The following is an 18,331-nucleotide window of genomic DNA, read 5'->3' as shown; positions in this document are numbered from 1 at the left end:
TTTGAAACAAGTTTGTTATAAATTTAATATGAATGTTTTTCTTACATTAACTAGTATGAATGCTTTTCTTATATGTACTAATTTTACATCAATATGAACAATTGAAAAAAGAAGGGAAGAACCAAAATTATTGTTGCCTAGCCCTGATGCCAAGTTGCCATCAGAAACGTTAGAAAATGCATCTGGAGATGTTAAAATCCAAGTATAATAAAATTCCAAACTAACGAAATTCACAAAAAGTGGTGGTCCTGCGGCTGTGGACTTTTCCCAAGCTGTATCTGAATCCAGTGACTAGCTTAAACTCACCAATGCTTTCCATTCTATTTGTAGATCCACTCGTTGGCACGAGCACCTGACTCATCCATATCTATAAAAATGCTTACTGCCTGCAGCAAATAATTATATATTACAACATGCACATACCAGTTTTTCTTGTCTTCCCAGCCAAAACTTATGTATAGGATTATTGTCAGTGTAAAAAAACAAAAATCTCGATTCAAAATTGCACATCCTTCGGAGTTTTTCATTTTTTTATAGATCTTCTTATTTATTCATTACCAGTGAGCTTTGCATCGAGCAGCCACTGTTTTATTGTTTTTGTTATGTGTGTCTTCTGTCTTTTCTAAGGGTGTGTGTGTGTGTGTGTATATATATATATATATATATATATATATATAATCCTTTCACCATACAAAATCTAGGTAATAGTATAAAAAAGAAGAGCATAATTTTACCTTCCCTATTCGAGGTCGTTCCTTTGACTTTTCTAGGCTGTTCCGAATATGTGAGACAGCTCCCCAGCATTTCAAGGTGTTTGCAACATCGTCAAGCCTCAAAATATACTCTTCTTCAGTCAATGGGAAAGATCTCTAATAGAAAAACGATATTGGACATACCGAAATACATTATTACGTGGATAACTTCATCGTATACAACCACTTCCATAGTAATACAAAAAGCTTTTAATAACCATTTACTTTAGAGCACAACCAAATGCATGGTTTGAGTACTAAAACTACTTTATACCAATACTATCTATGAAATTGAAATGGTAGAAACTTTTGCCTCTTTTTCTTCTGTGCCCCTTTATAAACTAATATAAGGCATAATAAGCTGTTTTCATTTGATTATTGCAACATGGTCAGCTTGAATGAATTCCCTCAGAATTAGTTAGTGTGGCTGTTGGGTAAGCGAAAAGTGCAGGAACCATTCTTTATGCAAGAGAAGTCAATAACAACATCAACTCATTATGACAAAAATTATAGGGAAAAAAATTGTGTCTAGTATTTTCCTTTTTCTTTCTTCTTAATATCCAATGAATCGTACATTTCATTTTTTGGAATCTACTCAAGTCATGTATTTATGCCAAGAAAACACTGGATAATACATAGCACAAAAGTTCAAATACCTGCTCCATGTACTTCCACATTACATTCATTGCAAGGAGATTTCTTCCCATGAATTCCTAGCATAGAAGATCAAACTATGTCTTAGTTCAGCAATTTATCCAATTTCAAAGAATCAAGCAAACACCAAATAGCTGATATAATGCTCCAAGGACTTCATAAGTAAAATGTGAAAGTAGGAAACAAACATCAAATACGCATATGAAGTTTCAAGAACAAGGACAAAGATATAATTTGAAGGAAACAGATAATGCAACAAAATTCAAGAACAAGGATGCCAGTAACTTCTGAAATTGGTTCATACATGGCAGGTAAGCATATCCAACTCTTTTAACAATACAATTTCCTTTCTCCCACTCTAAAGGAAGGTGGGATGGAATGAACCTACTTTTTAATTAAACATACTGCAGGATATAATTATTAATTACAAGATTCAACTCTTTACCATCAGAATTTTTTCAACCGCAAGCATTTTAACAGATAAATAGAAACATACATGCTGTAAAGTGAGAAAAGGTGGAAATGTGCACTGTGATTTGATCCCTATCTGCATGTCTATGAACAACACCACCATGCATGTTTCAGTATTTCGAAGTGTATGCCTGATAAACAAATGCAATCTGGATGGAGTTGACAAGAGGATATATCAGCTCGTTAATGGAATTTTTCCTGTTGGCAATTCTATGCAAGAAAAAACAGCAAAATGCTATTACCAACTACGTGTGCTGGATAATTCTCTTCATTTCTCAATAATTGTACTTCGGAATAAAAAAGCTATTATATATGTTGCATTTGTCATGCAGGACATGAAAATCTCACACACAATTCCACCTGTTTAGAAACTTACCTTCTTTATCAACTGAACATCATAAGACCTCCCATATTTGTTCCTAATGAGAGTAGCAAGGTCAAATCCACTAAAAGTGGAATCATCTCTTCCAACTATTTTCTCGAGGTTCTCTCTAAGAATTTCACTGTTCACCTGATGCATATTTCAAAAAGAGCCAGAATCAGATGTAGATACAGTAATGGAAAGTTAATACTTAATCATTATTCTTAGGACTGAGTCTGGATTTAATCAATTGGAAAACAACTCCTACATAAATGTAAATTCATCAAAACATAAAATCAAGGATACGAGAAAGAATTTGCTTAAATATACAACTATATTCCATAAAGAAAACTAGAAAAAGGAGAATGAGGTAAGAAATATAGGAACTAAGACAGAAAGGTTGACAAATTAAACGATAGAAAAACTGTATTTCTAACATATAATTTCATGAGTAATGATACTTTAGAGGAACGGAAAAGAATGAAAAGGATAGAGGCAAAGGAAGAGCAAATGCTTTAGGTGCCAACATGTTGAAATAGAGTAGAATGTAATGAATTACATGTATAACAGAAAACTGAAAAGTGTACATACTCCACCCATTTCACTGTTCTGGGGTTTGTTCTTATCAATTTCATCTGAATCAGAGGCATCCATATTGTTGCTTCCTGAACTGGAAAAAATGGGTCTGCATTTTCTGGCACTGTGACCATATTTTTGAGCATGGTATCCAACATTAAGCAAGTCCAATCCTCTACAAAATGGAGCCTTATTAATGCTTGTTTTGTCAGGATGATCTTGAATTCTAAGGGGCCAAGAACACTGGTGGGTGGACATAATGTTCATCGTGTCCTGCACTGGCTGTTATTCAAAAATACATGGAAAGAGGGAAAACTGTCAGCAGACACAAAAAAAGAAGAGAACAGACATACTTGTTTTCAAATCTAAACCCTACACAAACTTCTTTTTCTTCTTTTTTTAGACAAATGACAAAATGGGTATTTAAAAGTAGATCAGAAACATCATGAAGCAGATACAAAATTTGATAAGACCAGTTGACGATTATAGCAACAAAAGGCAGGGATAATAGTAGACAGACAATTTTTCGTCTGATCAAATTGACCAGCTTATAAGCAGGAATTTAGTTAACTAACATCATCCTGACTCCGATTAAAGAGATCATCTTATGTTTTTCCCAAATTCTACTTTAAAACCAAGACAGTCATATTACAGATATGAATAGAAAATGCTAGTTCGATATGGAAAGTTAATATGTTTTGGTCTTTTCCTTTCACAAGGCAATACTAGATTTCCAATGGAAGATTACAAAAACTCTGTAGTACAAACCAGAAATAACACCTATATTCCTTTACATCTACATGTGGTAAATCATCAATAGCTTTATCGAACATGTAAAGTGCATGTAGAGAGCAAACCTGGTAGTGTTCGTGAAAGACAGAAAAACAGAAATGTTTTTTAAAAGGGTTTGTGTTTGTTGGTGTTGATGGAATATTAACAAAAGCTTAAAAATGTTAATGACCTGAGAGTGTGAAAGAGATAAACTAAGAAGAACATAATGTGGATATTGAAGGTTGTTCTGGAATTAAGAGAACAAGCACCTCACGTTTTGGTTGTAAGCAAAGCCAACCACAAGTTGCCATGTGCAAACCTCGTGGTTGCTTACGCATTCCTAACACTGCACGGGAAAAAAACATGTCTTACGTTTAATAAGGAGCCACGTCTCCTCACAGTCACGCGCCTCCACGCCACAACATATTATTTTGCCGAATGATATTTTCACACCAAAAAGTAAGTTTTTAATTATTATCTCCAGTTTCGCTGGACAATGTTAAATTAGTCTATTCTTTAAAAAATGCGTCAATTATGTCTTTACAAAATGCGTCAATTACGTCCTTACTTATTTATATCAATACTTCCACCTCAGTACGAATTTAACGGAAGAGATTTCATTGATATAAATTTTATTAAATAAGGACGTAATTGACGCACTTTTTAAATGATGGACTAATTTGACATTGTCGAACAAAACTGGAGACAAAATAGGGTATTAAGCCCTTAAGAATTTAAGGATGATTTAAGTTTCATATTTCATATTAAATAAAAATAAAAAAAATCAAGAAAGTAGAACATCATATCTATAAATTTATTATCTTAAAATTTTGAATTAAAAATAATGTCAACATTTTTCATTTCATGATAATATTAAATTTAACTTTTTTTTTCTTGTGATTTCCTTTTACGGTTTTTTTATGATAATTCCACTCCTATATTAAATTGTCAAATAGTTCTTTGTTTGGATCAGATAATTTTTTTATACATGAATTTATCCATTAAAAAATCATTTTAAATTAGGGTTAAATATGTTTTTAGTCCCTAAACTATTGGCCATTTCTGGTTTTCGTCCCTCTTCCAAAGTAAGGTACACTTTAGTCCTCATACTTTTCGAAACTTTGGTTTTAGTCCTCCAAAACTAACACCGTGAAAAATATGCTGACGTGGCTAACGGTAGACTGAGACACTTTTTTTTTTTCAGAGTTTATCAGCTTTTCTTCCTTTCTCTCTCCCTCGTCTCTTCCTTCAATTTCAAAACACAACAAAAGCCATGGACTTTCTGCGAACAAGCTTCAGAAACTTTTTGGCATCAAACAGTGGAAGCTCACATTCGTCAGGTTTCCACCTCCATTTGAGGAAGTCCCTGTCGGGTCTCCCATTCGTGAAGCAGTTTGGGGATATGGATGTGCTGCTTTTCTTTTAGGTCTGGGTGGCGGAAGATGTTCACTTGCTCCACTCTTCTGAACTTTGAGAAAGTATTTCTGTGCATGACTACGTATCTACAAACCCAGTAGAAATTATAATTAGTCCTTAAGCTAAATTATAGTGAATTTGGATGAGGAATTGAAAGAGGCATTCAAGTTTTAAATGGATTTAAAACCATATAGCATATCAAAATGAGTTACTTGGATATCAAATGCAAATAAAATTCATAATGCTGGGAATTTTAAAGAGGTTTTATTTTCAAGTAAAATGAAGGGATTTCAAATTGTTATAATTATGGAAATTATAGAAATAAGGAGTTGGTCTTATATAATCAGGAATATAGATTATATATGTATTATTAGGAATATTTTTATTTATTTACAAATCATATCTTTGTTATTAGAGGATATCAAAGCTCCTCTGTTTATTGTATTGAATTACTCTTTTTTCAATATAAATAAAGCACCTACGATGGCTTAGAAACACAAGGTTTCAGCTTAATGTTTCTCTTTCCCTAGAGTTTCACACGAATAACATCTAAAATAAAAGCATTTTGTAGTTCCTCTTCTCTATCAGTGTCACTGCAAACTCTCATCTCTGACCTTTCTTTCGTATGTGCTGTCCATGCTGCTCCTCCCTTTCTATCCCTTTTCTAAGCATCTCTTTCTCTGACCTTTTGAAATTGAAGGAAGAGACGAGGGAGAGAGAAAGGAAGAAAAGCTGATAAACTCTGAAAAAAAAAAAGAACTGTGTCAGTCTACCGTTAGCCATGTCAGCATATTTTTCACGGTGTTAGTTTTGGAGGACTAAAACCAAAGTTTCGAAAAGTATAAGGACTAAAGTGTACCTTACTTTGGAAGAGGGACGAAAACCAGAAATGGCCAATAGTTTAGGGACTAAAAACATATTTAACCCTTTAAATTATTACTTAATAATAAATGTGATGTTTTTATTATATGTATAATTATTTAGATATCGTATTAAATAAATAAGTTACCTCGACTTACCAAACAACACAATAGTTAAGGAATGAGAAACAAAACTGAAATTTTTTGGAAACTTTAGGACTAGAACGAAAGAATAAAAATTATATACAAAATTAGAAGAGACACCAAATGACACTTTAGTTTATTTTGGTCGTAGCCACTCTTTATAAAAAAAATAAAAAAAAAGCTTAATAATATACATTTCATAATTATAATTTTAATGAGAAATAATAACTTTGGTAATTTTATTTTAACTTCACTACAATTAAAATATTTTTTTATATTTTAGTAATTATTGTGTATCTTTATTACAAAAAATAATATGAAAAAGTAAAGATAAAATAATTTTACAATTTTATATTAATATTAATATTTTCTTTAATAAACGTATCATCCTCACTAAATATTAAATGTGTTAATTTACACTGATGTAAATTTTTATATAATTAGATGTAAATTTTATTCAACCATTTTACAAGATTAAGTTATATTTAAAATTTTACTTTAAAAAATTATTTTATAAAATTGAGTTGAAAAGTAAAATCATATTTAACCTTTTTTTTATCAAATGAAAAAAAAAAAAGAAAAACATTTAGAAAATAAGAAGTAAAAAAAAGTCTATTATCAAAATATATTAAAAAAAAAGTTGTTAACGAAAAAATAGCGAGCGAACTCTCGTTATTGTTGTGTGCAGGATTATTAGGCGGGAAGAGGTGTGCTTTGAGTGAGACTGAGAAACGGTGAATTGAGTTTTGAAGAGTAAGAAGAGAAATGAAAGAGAAAGAGAGAGAGGAAATTGAAAAGTGGATCGAGGGAGATGAGAGTGGAGCGGAGATGCTGAGCAGAGTGAGCAGCGTGCGGCCGTTCGTGTTTCCTCCGCCGCTGCATAGGGTTCCTCTCCGCGTCGGCAACGTCCTGGAGCTTGTGGGACCCTCGCCCTCCGCCAAAACCCAAATTCTCATTAACGCCGCTATCACTTCCGTTCTCCCCAAACCCTACGGAGGCCTCGACCACTTGGTCCTCTTTCTCGACCTCGATTGCCGCTTCGACATCACGCGCTTCTCCCAATTGCTCATTCATCGCATCACGCAACACGGAACGGATTCTTATGATCAGTCCTTGTACCATCTCTGCATGGCCCGTTTTTTGTATGTCCGTTGTTACGATAGCTTTGAGTTTCTTCACACTCTCAGGGTAAACCATTTTTCACTTTTATCATTTTGTATGCTTTTGTGATACAAATCATACAATTGAATTGTACTTTTGCATTGCATTACCTGTACTTCCTTGTATCCTAATATGTTTGTTTACCCGATACTCGGCATAAACTTTAGGTTTTAGATGTACGTGCATTTTTTAAGTCCAGAATTGTAGAACTAAAACAGATTATAAATTACATGACTAAATCTAATTCAAAAGTAATTCTTAGGCAGGGATGAACACTGCCCAACTTGGCTAGCTAGCCCAGCCCAGAGGTTGATTTGGATGCGTACAATATTTATTATAAATTATACCATAATTTAAGTTTTATACTTCTTTCTATTTTATGATTTAGTTATACATACTGATACCATCTATATATTACATTCAAAAAGTTGGGTTGACCCGGTTTATTCCATTTATTTTTGGGTCTTGATTGAATTTTGTTTAAATTTAAATAGATGATATACTCAAAATTTGTGGTCAGATTAGGAAAATGATAAGCCGAACCCAACTCTTGCTCACCCTTATTTGTAGGTAGAGACTACTCTTAAAGATTGTGGAGGTATAAAATCAAATGAGTAATATTCAAAGTTTCACATCCACTAGAGATAAAGTCGGTTTTATATATTTCGGCCTATTGGAAGTCTCATATCGACTAGAAATAAAGTTAATTTTAGAGTATATAAGTGAATACAAACTTAATCTTATAAGCTAGTTTTGTAGGGTTATGTTAAGTTTAAAGTCTAACTCTTAAAAAGTAATTAAACCATTTTATTATAACTGTCATCTCTTTCTGCACTACTACCCTAGTGTTATTATTACTTCTGTTAATGTATCTTATTCCTCTTGTTTTTCAACAGACATTGCATTGTCGTTTAGAGAAGGAGAAAGAAGTTCAAGGAGTTGGTGTTCACGTGCTCATGATTGATAGGTTGGTTTCTTGCTTTTTTCTTGAATTTGTTATGATTTGTACAATAAAGCTGCTCTTATTTTTGGGTACCTTTTCTATTTGTCGAGTATAGTTGGGATCTTTCACTATAAAAAATCATATTGTTGGAGTTTTAATGTGACAGTTATTTAAAACTGTTGCTTTTACATTATAACACAACTGTTAGAGAACTGTCATATTTTTCATGTAAATTATGACATTTTTAAGTGTCAATTTTTTAATTGTTATACTATTGTTGAAAAGTATGACATTTTGTAATGTCATGTTTTGATAAATAATTATTTATACTAGAGTATCCTTGATCCATAGTGCAAAGAAGATGGAACGATGTAGAAACAAACACTGAAAACCTCAATGATGTTGAAAGAGAGGAAAGGAAGAAAAGAAACAAAACTCCTTTATTGAAGCGAATGATACCAAGATACAAAAAGGTATTCAACTCACTGAAAACAAATACAAAGAGGATATATATAGAAAAAACAGAAAAGGGAAAATGTGTAGCAGAGGAAAAGCGCTAAGCAAAAAGCTAGACACTTAAGTGTAAACATCAGAGAATGATTTTGAATTTGTTATCATTCAACCATATTTTTCCGGTTTCTGATTTTCTAGTTGCATCTATTTTTTTTTATTCTGGTCAAAGTCAATTCTCCTCTTTTTCCATCCATAACTGTTACCACTTACACGATTTTTTTAGTGTTTATACTATTCTTAGGTGGGCTGGCTCATTTACTGTAAAACATAAAAGTCTTTTCTTTTCTGTGGTCTCCTTTGATATATTGGAATGCCATGTGAATAACTTTTCACTCTAAAAATCCGGAGATATTGTGTATAGTTGTGGGGAATGATGCGGCTGTTTCATAGGTTCCAACTGTTATTTTCAATGTTGCTGCATCGCTTTAACTATGGTGGCATTGGCTCTGAATAAATTATGCAATGAGTAAACTTGGACTGAGTGAACTGTGTTTGGCAGCATCGGAGCTTTTCATTGGATGGATCGTGCATCAATGTTCTTGTCTCAAAGAGAAACCAGCAAGTAAGTTATAGTTATGTTGGTATTTCCTAGTGGGTGGTGCTGTGTTTCGGCCTCATGTTTTAAAGTTCTCAGAGCATCAATTTAATTCTGAATTATCGGTCTCAAATGATCAAATTGTCCCTCTTTAACTTTCTTAAGGTGTGAAAACTTGTAGATACAAAGCAAGGAGAAAAAAAGTGTGTATCATTGGTTCAGATATATGTTGATTTTAATTTGCAGATATCATGTGATGCAGAAAAAAACTTTTCCTTCAGACTGTGTCAGAAGCTGTAGTACAGAATATTAAAAAACTTCTTCAGGTGCACCCTATGCTTATTATGGCCACAAAGTCAGTGATTTTTGGGAATAGATATTCTACAGCTTCAAATGAGGTCAAAGGGTGAGTTCTATAATGGTTGTGGAATTTAAAACATGATCCTTTCAATTTCTGAAGAGAGAAGCTTGAAGAACTCTTGAATTTCACCTAAAATCTTGTATGATCAGAAAGATATCTTTAGATTGGTTCAAGGAGGTTGATTTTGATAACACCTTGCAATATGTGGAAAGCATAAAAAATTATTAGTAGAGTTGTGGGTTAAGGAAGAGTTTATCCATTTCAAGGGTTATTAGTGGAGAATCATTGTAATTGATTGGCTGCTATTAATTATTAGGAGGCTGGTCATCCGGTAACTGATTGAGAACAACACCGCCGTGTACTTTATCCTCTAATATAAATGTTGGAATGGATTTCTCATATTTTTGGAGCAGGTAATAGGTGTGGTATAGTTTAGTTAACCATTGTATTAGGGGTTTAGCATTCATTCGGTGGTGCTACTCCTCCTTGCATGTCTTATGAGTATTATAGAGATAGACATGGTCTTCTACATTTTAGGTTTTCCTAATGGGTTTGCTTTGGTCTACTTACTTTTGTATTCCCCTTTCTTTTTTTTAATAATATCAGAATTTTGCATATAATTGGTACAGGTTGTAATGTTAACCTGCTTAGGATTATAACCTGTATTGTGATGCAAGAACGTTCTCATCTTTATTTTAAAAAAGTATTTGTGGTCTCATAAGTTTCCTTCCTTTTTACAGTGTCCTTTTATCTCTTATAAGTATGTTTCTCATGCCTCTATTCCCTTATTTTCTCTCTAATATTTTTCAACACATTGTAAAGCCAAGATAATTTAGTGAAACCCAATCGGCTGTCATAGTTTACTTGTCCGGTTCTTTGCATTTGCAATGTCCCAATATTTTTGTATCCTTGTTTTGCTATTCATTGATCAGCCACTAATAAAACGTAGGCTGTATCATCTGTTCTAATCCCAGTTGTGCTTCTTGATTTTTGTATGATGATACCTATAACAGGAACATGGAAGAAAGATGTTCAAAAAATATGACAAGAAACCATCAAAATTTTCAGTATCGTGAATACATGCCATCTGTCTGGCAGGTAGAAGTTTTGCTACTAGTATATCATTTACTTTTGTCATGCGTGTCCCATTACAAAAATCTACTAAGATCTTATATTTTCTAGGTGAAGACCTAAAAATGAAATGATATATGAAATATCAATTAAAAATTATAGAAGTGGAAGGACACTAGAAAATAATAGTAGTGGTGGGAGAGATGGGAAAGGAGGAGAAATTGAGAGTAATTATCCGAGATATTGATTTAACAATTATATAAATAACCTGACGCCTTGTATCTGGCAAGCCTCTTATATAAAATAAAGATATTCTTAAACAATTTCTGGGAAAAGTTTACGATAGATAACTACCCACAATTATCTTTATTCGTACTATAGATAATATATTCTAACAGGACCTGGATGTGAGACTATCACTGGTTTCTGCTTTTGATTATAATTTAATTATGTATGACAACATTAAATGTGAAAGCAGTTGTTTAGTTATTAAATTTCAGGTGCTGCTTCAAATAATCTTCCCTTGTACTTTATGTTTATTTATTTGATGAAATAACAGTTGTTTACAGAAAGAACCTTTTCTAAATATTGAGTATGAATTAAAAGTGAAACAAATTTATGAACTGGCTGCTGTTATGGCTTCTCTAATGCATTTTATTTTCCTGGATGGAGGAAAGGGGCCAAAATTAATCCCTAATGCTTTCTTTTTGTTAATTTCTAATGTGTGCTTAATTTTGAAATTCAGTCTTAAGATTTCTAATTTGATACTGCTTCTTCAACTGTCTCAGTCCTTTGTTACACACAGAATACTTGTCCACTCTTCAGGTTTGGATTCCATTGTTACTTTTTTAATTGAGAATTGCTTTTGTCATCCGCCATGATATCAGCGTATTCTTGCCTTTCAGATGAGCATCCTGGTACAACCAATCATCAAAACTCCTCAGCCTACTTGTTGGAATGGTTATTGCCAAAATTGAGTTTTCCAGACAGGATTGTAGTGAAAGATGTAAGAACATGATGTGTGGATCATTGTTTTTGAACAACTCTAATATTATTAATTAAACTTGAGTTTTTTGTTGGACTTAGTTTTTTTATTTGTCGAGCTTGTAGGCTGGTGTCTTTGTCCAATCATAAGTACTTGTTGCGAAAGGATGTCTATGTAATGATTATCCTTGCAGTGGCAGGTAACTAAATTACCGTGTCAAATCTTCTGAACTTTCTAAGTATATTATCGCTATCATTATTACTTTAGTAGTCCTCATACTTATTTGCTTTCAAATTTTGTATTGTTTGTGTTATATAGTTGATGTAGTACAGATTCACTACAAGAACAAAGTTTGACTTCTTGACTGGAAATATTATAACATAGATGGGATCAAATCAAGTTTTGTGAAGTTTACCTGTGATTAATTTTATATGTCGCATGAGAAACTGAAGAGGAACTCCGTTCTACTTAGCTATTCCAGAAAGAATGACCATTTTTCAAACCTATACAATGGGACAAAAGCACTGGGACAAAAGCACTGGCTGAAGATATTTCATCAAACATCAAACATCAAACATTTTCTATAACATAATTATTGTGCAAAGTTCAATCACACCAAATACTGGAAGCTTCAAGGGTTTTCTGCTGATGGTGACTAATTTGTACTCCTGGATAGCATGAACTCATGCTTGATAGTTGAACTTCATTTGTCTTCCATATCCTTTTCCTGCTTATTTTGCTTACATTTTTCATATGTGCGCTACTTATCAGCATCTGCACCGTTGAAATTCTGATGCTTCATAATTCATATCATGAGTATTTTGGAAGCAAATATATTATTTGTTTAGGAGAATATCTTTCTATTGTTATTTGGTGAACTCCTTAAATAAAATTACTTTTGTGTTTTTATGTGATCATTGCATTGTTGTTAATCTTTATACGTACCAATTATTCCTGGCTTTGTTTGTTATGTGCTTTTAGGACATAGAGAAAATGATAAATGTTGAATTGAGAGGCTGAAGTTCATCCATATTTGAGCATATTTGCAAAAGATGGGAAATGATTGCAGTGATGATAGAATTTCCATATGCCCCACCATTCTTATATTCTTTTGGAAGGAAAGGAAGTAGTTTGGTGGGCACCACTCACCACATACTTACATCTCATTCATTCTATTGATTTTTTCATTCTTTCTCATTGTAAAAGCCAAAGGAAATTAGGAAAGGGTTTTCTTTTCATACTCTTTTGGAAGGAGGGTAAGTAATTTTGTGGTCTCCACTCACCACATATTTACATACACTCCAACCATTCTATTTGCGTTTCGTTCTTTCTCGTTGTAAAACCAAAGGAAATTAGGAAAGGCCTTTCTTTTTAAGCACTCAATACCAATCGTGAGTGATAACTCCTCTACTTTTGTCTATCTTCTTTCCTTTCCTTTTTCCCTTTGTGGTATAACCAGAGGCTAACAACTTTAGGAAACAAGGACAGCCAGATGAATTTTCTTTCTCTACAAACTAAAAGGTAGTGGGCTATTTTACAGAGTGCAAAGCTAGAAGTTTGACTAAAACTGGAGCACTTTTGGATTAAAAAGGGTTTGTTCTGAAACATATTATCATTCAGAACTGTTAACATCTCTTCCTGCACTCTTTCATTATTGTTTTATTCCTATTATTCAGAAAATATCCCAAGCTTACAGATGGATTAAAACAACGAAGTCCGAAGCAATCAAAACTTTACTACCCTTAGAACGTAATACACAATAACATTATTTCTCTTGTTCGCAGAAAACTATCCAATAATATTGATGTATGCAACGAAATCTCTACTATTTGATTCCATGTACGGCGTTGAAATTCTAAAGCAAATAGAAGATAAAATTACAATTACAGCTTTTTACAATTCCAGAAACACTATAATATCTTGGATAGAGGTGGAGAGTTACACAAGATGAAGAAAAGACACTCAACAAAATCTTGGTGAGGATGAAGAACGAGGAGGATCAAGCAAGATCAACTTCGATACGTGACCGTTCATTTCCTTATGTAATTTCGCAAGTTCAATTACTCCCCATTGCATCTTGTCTATGTTGTGTTCCATTTCTTTCTTCTCTTTGGTGAAGCTGTTTCTGGTTTTTTCATTGTACAAAACTAATTGGGAAGGTTTCACTCTTGGACTCTCAGTTACATAGTCAATTGTTGGAACCTTTGATTGTTGAGAAATAAGAGCCTGCATTGCAACCCTGGGAGGTATTCTGGGGTTCTTGGCCAGATCTTTACTTGCTTCAAAGGTGAGCTTGGTGTAATTAAGACATCTACACAGTCTCGATCTTTCCTCAAATGTGATAATTGGATGAGCCTGCAAATCATTATCGGTTCAGAAAATAATACTTAGTAGTACTAGTCAAATACGGCAGTATAAAAGAAAGAACAAAATTTTATGTAGCAGCTAATGCTGTCATGTTCAGTTGGAAGCAAGAATTCAGAATATTGAGATGAATGAAACTTATGAATAATAGTTTTTTTAATCATGAACACTCTGTATATTAACAGTGCAAAGGAAATATATATTATCATCTATTAATAGTATATTTTCCATAAATTTTTATTGTAAGGCAATATATATACATATTTATTTATTTATTTATGGTGAGATTGTATAAATTAAAATCTTTTTTCACAGTAATTTCCTGTTCTAAATTACTTATGGATTTGGGGATTTATTATTATAAATGGGGTTCAAGAATTTCCAAACCCGATCGCATGCCTTGACTTTATTAGATTTTTTCCCACTCCCCGTGTTTTGTAACAGAAAACAACAACAAAAAAAGCCCAATATACGGATTAAAATATTTTTAGCATGAAATTTTTACACTACAGCATCCAATATAATATAATATAATATATTTTTGCAATTGAAGCTCCTGATAATGACAGTTGATGCTCTTAGAAAAATGGGGGAAATAATTTGAGAATCTAGAGAAATGTTTAAATAAGATTGTATGTATCCTGGTCCCTTCCTTCTTCTTTCTTTCTTTCTTTTTTGGTTGATTGCATATGGCACATAATACAGTCATGTGTATACGTTTATATAATAAAAAGAATATGTATACAAGTAAGTATAATAAAATTAATTAAAAAGAAAAAAAAACAAATTGAGAATAAAATAATAAGGGATCTTTATTGTTTTTTGTACAAATTTTAGTGTCAGAAAGCAAAATAAAAACTATATATTGTACCATTTTTGTAGTTATTTATAGAAAAACTGAAATAAAAACCAAAAATTTGCTTTCTCAAGTAAAACAATCATCTCTTTGATCTTTTTCATTCCTATGATCATTGAGGAAGATGATGCATATGAAAAGCAAGGGAAAGGGTATGTGTTATTCACCTGAAGATAGATGTCAATGGCTTTATAGACTCCATCATAACAATCCCTTGCTGAGTCTGGCAAGCATTCTGCTACTCCAAGAAACTTAGAGATCTTGAGGTTCTGATCAGGGGATATCTCTCTCAAATACTTGTCAATTAATCTACCAACCCTTTTCAGTTTCTGTAAACACATTCCATCATCAGAGCCATTCATATCAACAAATACCTTAACCAATCTTATCACCAAATTAATATCATAATAAACTCCCATGTCATGCCCAGAAACCAGAAGATCATCCAGTGTAGCTTGCTCAATCACCCCACCAATCAGTTTCTCCAATTCTGTTCTAACATCTCTACCCAGCCCAAGCTTTGATACAATCCTTAAAACCCAAAAAAGGCCTCTGCAAGAAAATATCTCTTTTCCAACTGATATGACTCCATAAGTTGCAGTTTCTGCAAGAGCAGCATATTCACTGTTGTTGCTGCTATTAACTACTCTGGTTTGAGTAGCTAGTTTCAGATAATGCAGCAGAAATCTTGTGAGGACTAAATCTTTGTTATCAGCTTTGTATGCTCCTATAGCCTGGACAAGTTTCTCGATGATATTTGGTGGTAAAGTTGCCAAATCATCAAACCACCATGCCTTGCGTGACAAAGTTGACTTTATTTTTTCTGGGGTAGTTTTCTTGGATGAAAAAGAGAATCTTTTAGCAGAATTGGTTTCTGGTGAAGAAGATGATGATGATGCTGAAGGTGAGGACATGAGGAGGTTTGAATCTGAATTCTGCACAAACTTGGCTAAGACACTGATGATCTTCTCCAAAAGACCATAACCATCTGCATATGCATAAAACCGCTCGCAACTCTTGAGAATCACAAGTGTTTCACTCCATTTCCAGTTGAAGATTCCCTGGAGAAAAGCTTCTGTTTGCTGCAACAGATTGTTGCTGAGTACCTCCTCAGTCATTCCAAGATAAACAGCACAACAGTGTAGGAGACACACATTAGCTTCAGTGATTTGTATTTTTCCATTATTGTAACAGAACATTGAAACTAGCTCAAACCCTTCTGGTCCTCCAGGAAAATCATTGATCCTAATCCCCAACTCCTGCTTCACATGACCTCTTCTCTTTCTGTGATTCAAGATTTTCTTCAACCCTCCACAGTATTTTGAAATAACCTTCTGCAAAATACATAAACCAGAGTCAGATCACCTTACACAATTGTATATTCATTCGGATTGAGTGTTGACAACAACTAATGTTTATAGTTTTCCTATGAAGTATATCAAACTAGAAAGCATATAAGTGAATACCTCTTTCAATAGAAATATCTGCTGACCATCGATGTTGATTTGCAAGTCACAAGGCTTCGGCATGGCTACTTCTGCATTGAAGGAAAACAGATAAAAAAATTGTGCTTTTGGATATGATTATGCACCCCTTTTGACAAAAGAGAAAGATAAATCTTGTTATCATCCTACAGTGGTCTGGTTTTATGTTATTATTCAATATTCTAACCCAAATAGGTGGTTTAATTTTTTATATGCTGCACAAGCTTGCATCATTCCCAACTCACCCAATTAAACTATGAACAAGTTTCAGCCACAACTCTGCAACATCATTCATACCCTTCTTATTAACTTCAACCTTGCTTCCTCATCTCTCTCTCTCTCTCTTTTATTGTTTATATAATGATTTTGTTTATTATTAAATACACTTTTTGTGCCGTGAGTGTACAGTGTCATTGATAATGTTTTAGTTTTGGCTATTTTATGACAGATCCCATGTACATGTCCCCATCTGTGACAAATTTTTGGTGTTATTGTAAACGTGGAGGCACAGGAGCTAGGTAGCTGATACCCCTATGTATTTATTTTCCTAATCTGCCCTATTGTTCCATGCAGTGAACAAGTTGTTGTAGCTTGTGAAATAATTGAAGAAAATCACATAAATGTTTTGGTGTATGTGTGTTGGTGGAAGGAATAGCAAAAGCTTATGTGAAGATTTTGTCTGGTGCAGAAAACAGTGTTTTGAAGTGAAGATGTGGTAAGCAAAGTATATTTGCTGATATTTTAGTATTTCACATTTGTGTTTGTCACATAATGCAATTTGAGTTCTCTGCTTCATGCTTTGGTAACACGTGAACATGTACAACCATTATGGTAGTTAATGATAAAGATACTATACATCTAATATCCAATTACAATGACAAAAATGTTATCTTACCATACTTTTACTCACTTTTTTAATGTCATTGAGAAGTTTCTTTCTTTGTTTATTAGCATTTACTATCAACTTAGATGTTTAAAACTGGATTTTAACAAATAGCATTGTAACAACCTCATTAACAAACTAATGAGTACTGAGTAGTTTATTTTATTGTAAAATGATTAAATATATTTTTGGTTTCTTAACTTTATGAGAAAATTGGAATTAGTCAATTTTTAAATTTTTTTATTAATTTAGTTTCTCTTTTCTATAACTACATGGATTTAATCATTTATTTGACCGTTTTAAATGTGTTTCTCACTTAATATTAAAGTAAAAATGTGTTAAATGATGTAAATAAATCAAATATTATCATAAATGTGTTTGAAATGTCAAATAAATCTAACAGAATTTGGTTAGAATGATTAAACAATATATTTCTAAAGTTGGTAGACTAGAATAAATAAACGTTTTGAAGAGAGATTAATTTTTTTTTTCTAAAAATTAAGGACACTTAATAGTCATACCATTTGGTTAATAAAAAATTAAATAGTGAATATAAGAAAATGAGCTTAAGCCTAATTCAACCCCACAAACCATCTTATAAGATAAGGTTTGCACCTCACTTATATATTAATTTATCTCTAGTTGATGTGAGACTTTCAACATACTTAATTAATTTTTTTTAGTGCCAGATGAACCATCAAAATTTAATTAAAAATTCTCAAATTTATCTTGAAATCTACTTAATCTTTAAGATATATCAGTTTTTTTGTTGTTATTCAATATTGTCCTAAAGAATGTAATTTTTGTTCAATTTAGTCATTTTTGCAAACGGCGTTTAAATCGTTAACGATAGACAGTTCAGGTGTGCACAAGACTAATGAGATGACATTTAACTACTGCCACGTCAAAAGTAGAGTCTTCGTGGCAGCCCCTTTACCACCTCAAAATTAGGGTTCTACATTTGGGGGAAATCTTCCTGCGCCGCGAGAAGAAGGAAAACGTTGCTTGCGATTTTGCTTCAATGAGGATGATTTCGTGAATTGTGCGGCTCATGATAGCATGAAGAAGACGAACCTAGTTGTGTAAGAAAGCACTCATGGTGGCCGATGGAGGCAAGCAGCGAGTTTCTTTGATTTGGGATTTTCTGGATTTCGTTGTGGTTCTCTGCAG

The 18,331-nt window shown here is 32.9% G+C and overlaps 3 protein-coding genes across 9 annotated transcripts; 1 reads left to right on the top strand and 2 right to left on the bottom strand.

Annotated features, from left to right (window-relative positions):
• Nucleotides 1-101: 101 nt before the first annotated feature.
• On the bottom strand, nucleotides 102-3,833 carry LOC124840966 (uncharacterized). 2 transcript variants are annotated; one of them, XM_047317125.2, is made up of 6 exons: nucleotides 3,672-3,833; nucleotides 2,830-3,096; nucleotides 2,254-2,388; nucleotides 1,409-1,465; nucleotides 735-869; nucleotides 102-386 (listed from the first exon to the last, which is right to left on the bottom strand). In XM_047317125.2, exons 2-6 carry the CDS (start codon nucleotides 3,079-3,081, stop codon nucleotides 321-323), a joined length of 645 nt encoding a protein of 214 aa, XP_047173081.1. In that variant the 5' UTR covers nucleotides 3,082-3,096; nucleotides 3,672-3,833; the 3' UTR covers nucleotides 102-320. The 2 variants fall into 2 exon arrangements, with proteins under 2 accessions (XP_047173081.1, XP_047173082.1); XM_047317126.2 differs by having other exon boundaries at nucleotides 3,776-3,800.
• Nucleotides 3,834-6,647: 2,814 nt separating this feature from the next.
• On the top strand, nucleotides 6,648-12,491 carry XRCC2 (homolog of X-ray repair cross complementing 2 (XRCC2)). Of its 4 annotated transcripts, XM_047317094.2 has the most exons (9): nucleotides 6,650-7,193; nucleotides 8,063-8,133; nucleotides 9,122-9,184; nucleotides 9,420-9,563; nucleotides 10,532-10,616; nucleotides 11,378-11,414; nucleotides 11,495-11,595; nucleotides 11,700-11,773; nucleotides 11,893-12,491. In XM_047317094.2, exons 1-8 carry the CDS (start codon nucleotides 6,771-6,773, stop codon nucleotides 11,721-11,723), a joined length of 948 nt encoding a protein of 315 aa, XP_047173050.1. In that variant the 5' UTR covers nucleotides 6,650-6,770; the 3' UTR covers nucleotides 11,724-11,773; nucleotides 11,893-12,491. The 4 variants fall into 4 exon arrangements, with proteins under 4 accessions (XP_087965161.1, XP_087965162.1, XP_047173050.1 ...); XM_047317099.2 differs by lacking the exon at nucleotides 9,420-9,563 and having other exon boundaries at nucleotides 6,653-7,193; XM_088109035.1 differs by lacking the exons at nucleotides 11,700-11,773; nucleotides 11,893-12,491 and having other exon boundaries at nucleotides 6,648-7,193; nucleotides 11,335-11,414; nucleotides 11,495-11,601.
• An 800-nt stretch (nucleotides 12,492-13,291) lies between these two features.
• Nucleotides 13,292-17,059, bottom strand: LOC124840950 (BTB/POZ domain-containing protein At1g50280-like). 3 transcript variants are annotated; one of them, XM_047317093.2, is made up of 4 exons: nucleotides 16,524-17,059; nucleotides 16,261-16,328; nucleotides 14,962-16,128; nucleotides 13,292-13,929 (listed from the first exon to the last, which is right to left on the bottom strand). In XM_047317093.2, exons 2-4 carry the CDS (start codon nucleotides 16,321-16,323, stop codon nucleotides 13,537-13,539), a joined length of 1,623 nt encoding a protein of 540 aa, XP_047173049.2. In that variant the 5' UTR covers nucleotides 16,324-16,328; nucleotides 16,524-17,059; the 3' UTR covers nucleotides 13,292-13,536. The 3 variants fall into 3 exon arrangements, with proteins under 3 accessions (XP_047173049.2, XP_047173048.2, XP_047173046.2); XM_047317092.2 differs by having other exon boundaries at nucleotides 16,261-16,331; nucleotides 16,524-17,058; XM_047317090.2 differs by having other exon boundaries at nucleotides 16,261-17,057.
• Nucleotides 17,060-18,331: the final 1,272 nt, after the last annotated feature.

This window comes from Vigna umbellata, chromosome 3 (genome assembly GCF_029865625.1).
Source record: "Vigna umbellata cultivar VRB3 chromosome 3, Vumbellata_1.0, whole genome shotgun sequence".
NCBI classification, from domain to species: domain Eukaryota; kingdom Viridiplantae; phylum Streptophyta; class Magnoliopsida; order Fabales; family Fabaceae; genus Vigna; species Vigna umbellata.
Note: the sequence above shows the minus strand (reverse complement) of the source record. Positions and strands in the feature narration are given on the sequence as shown.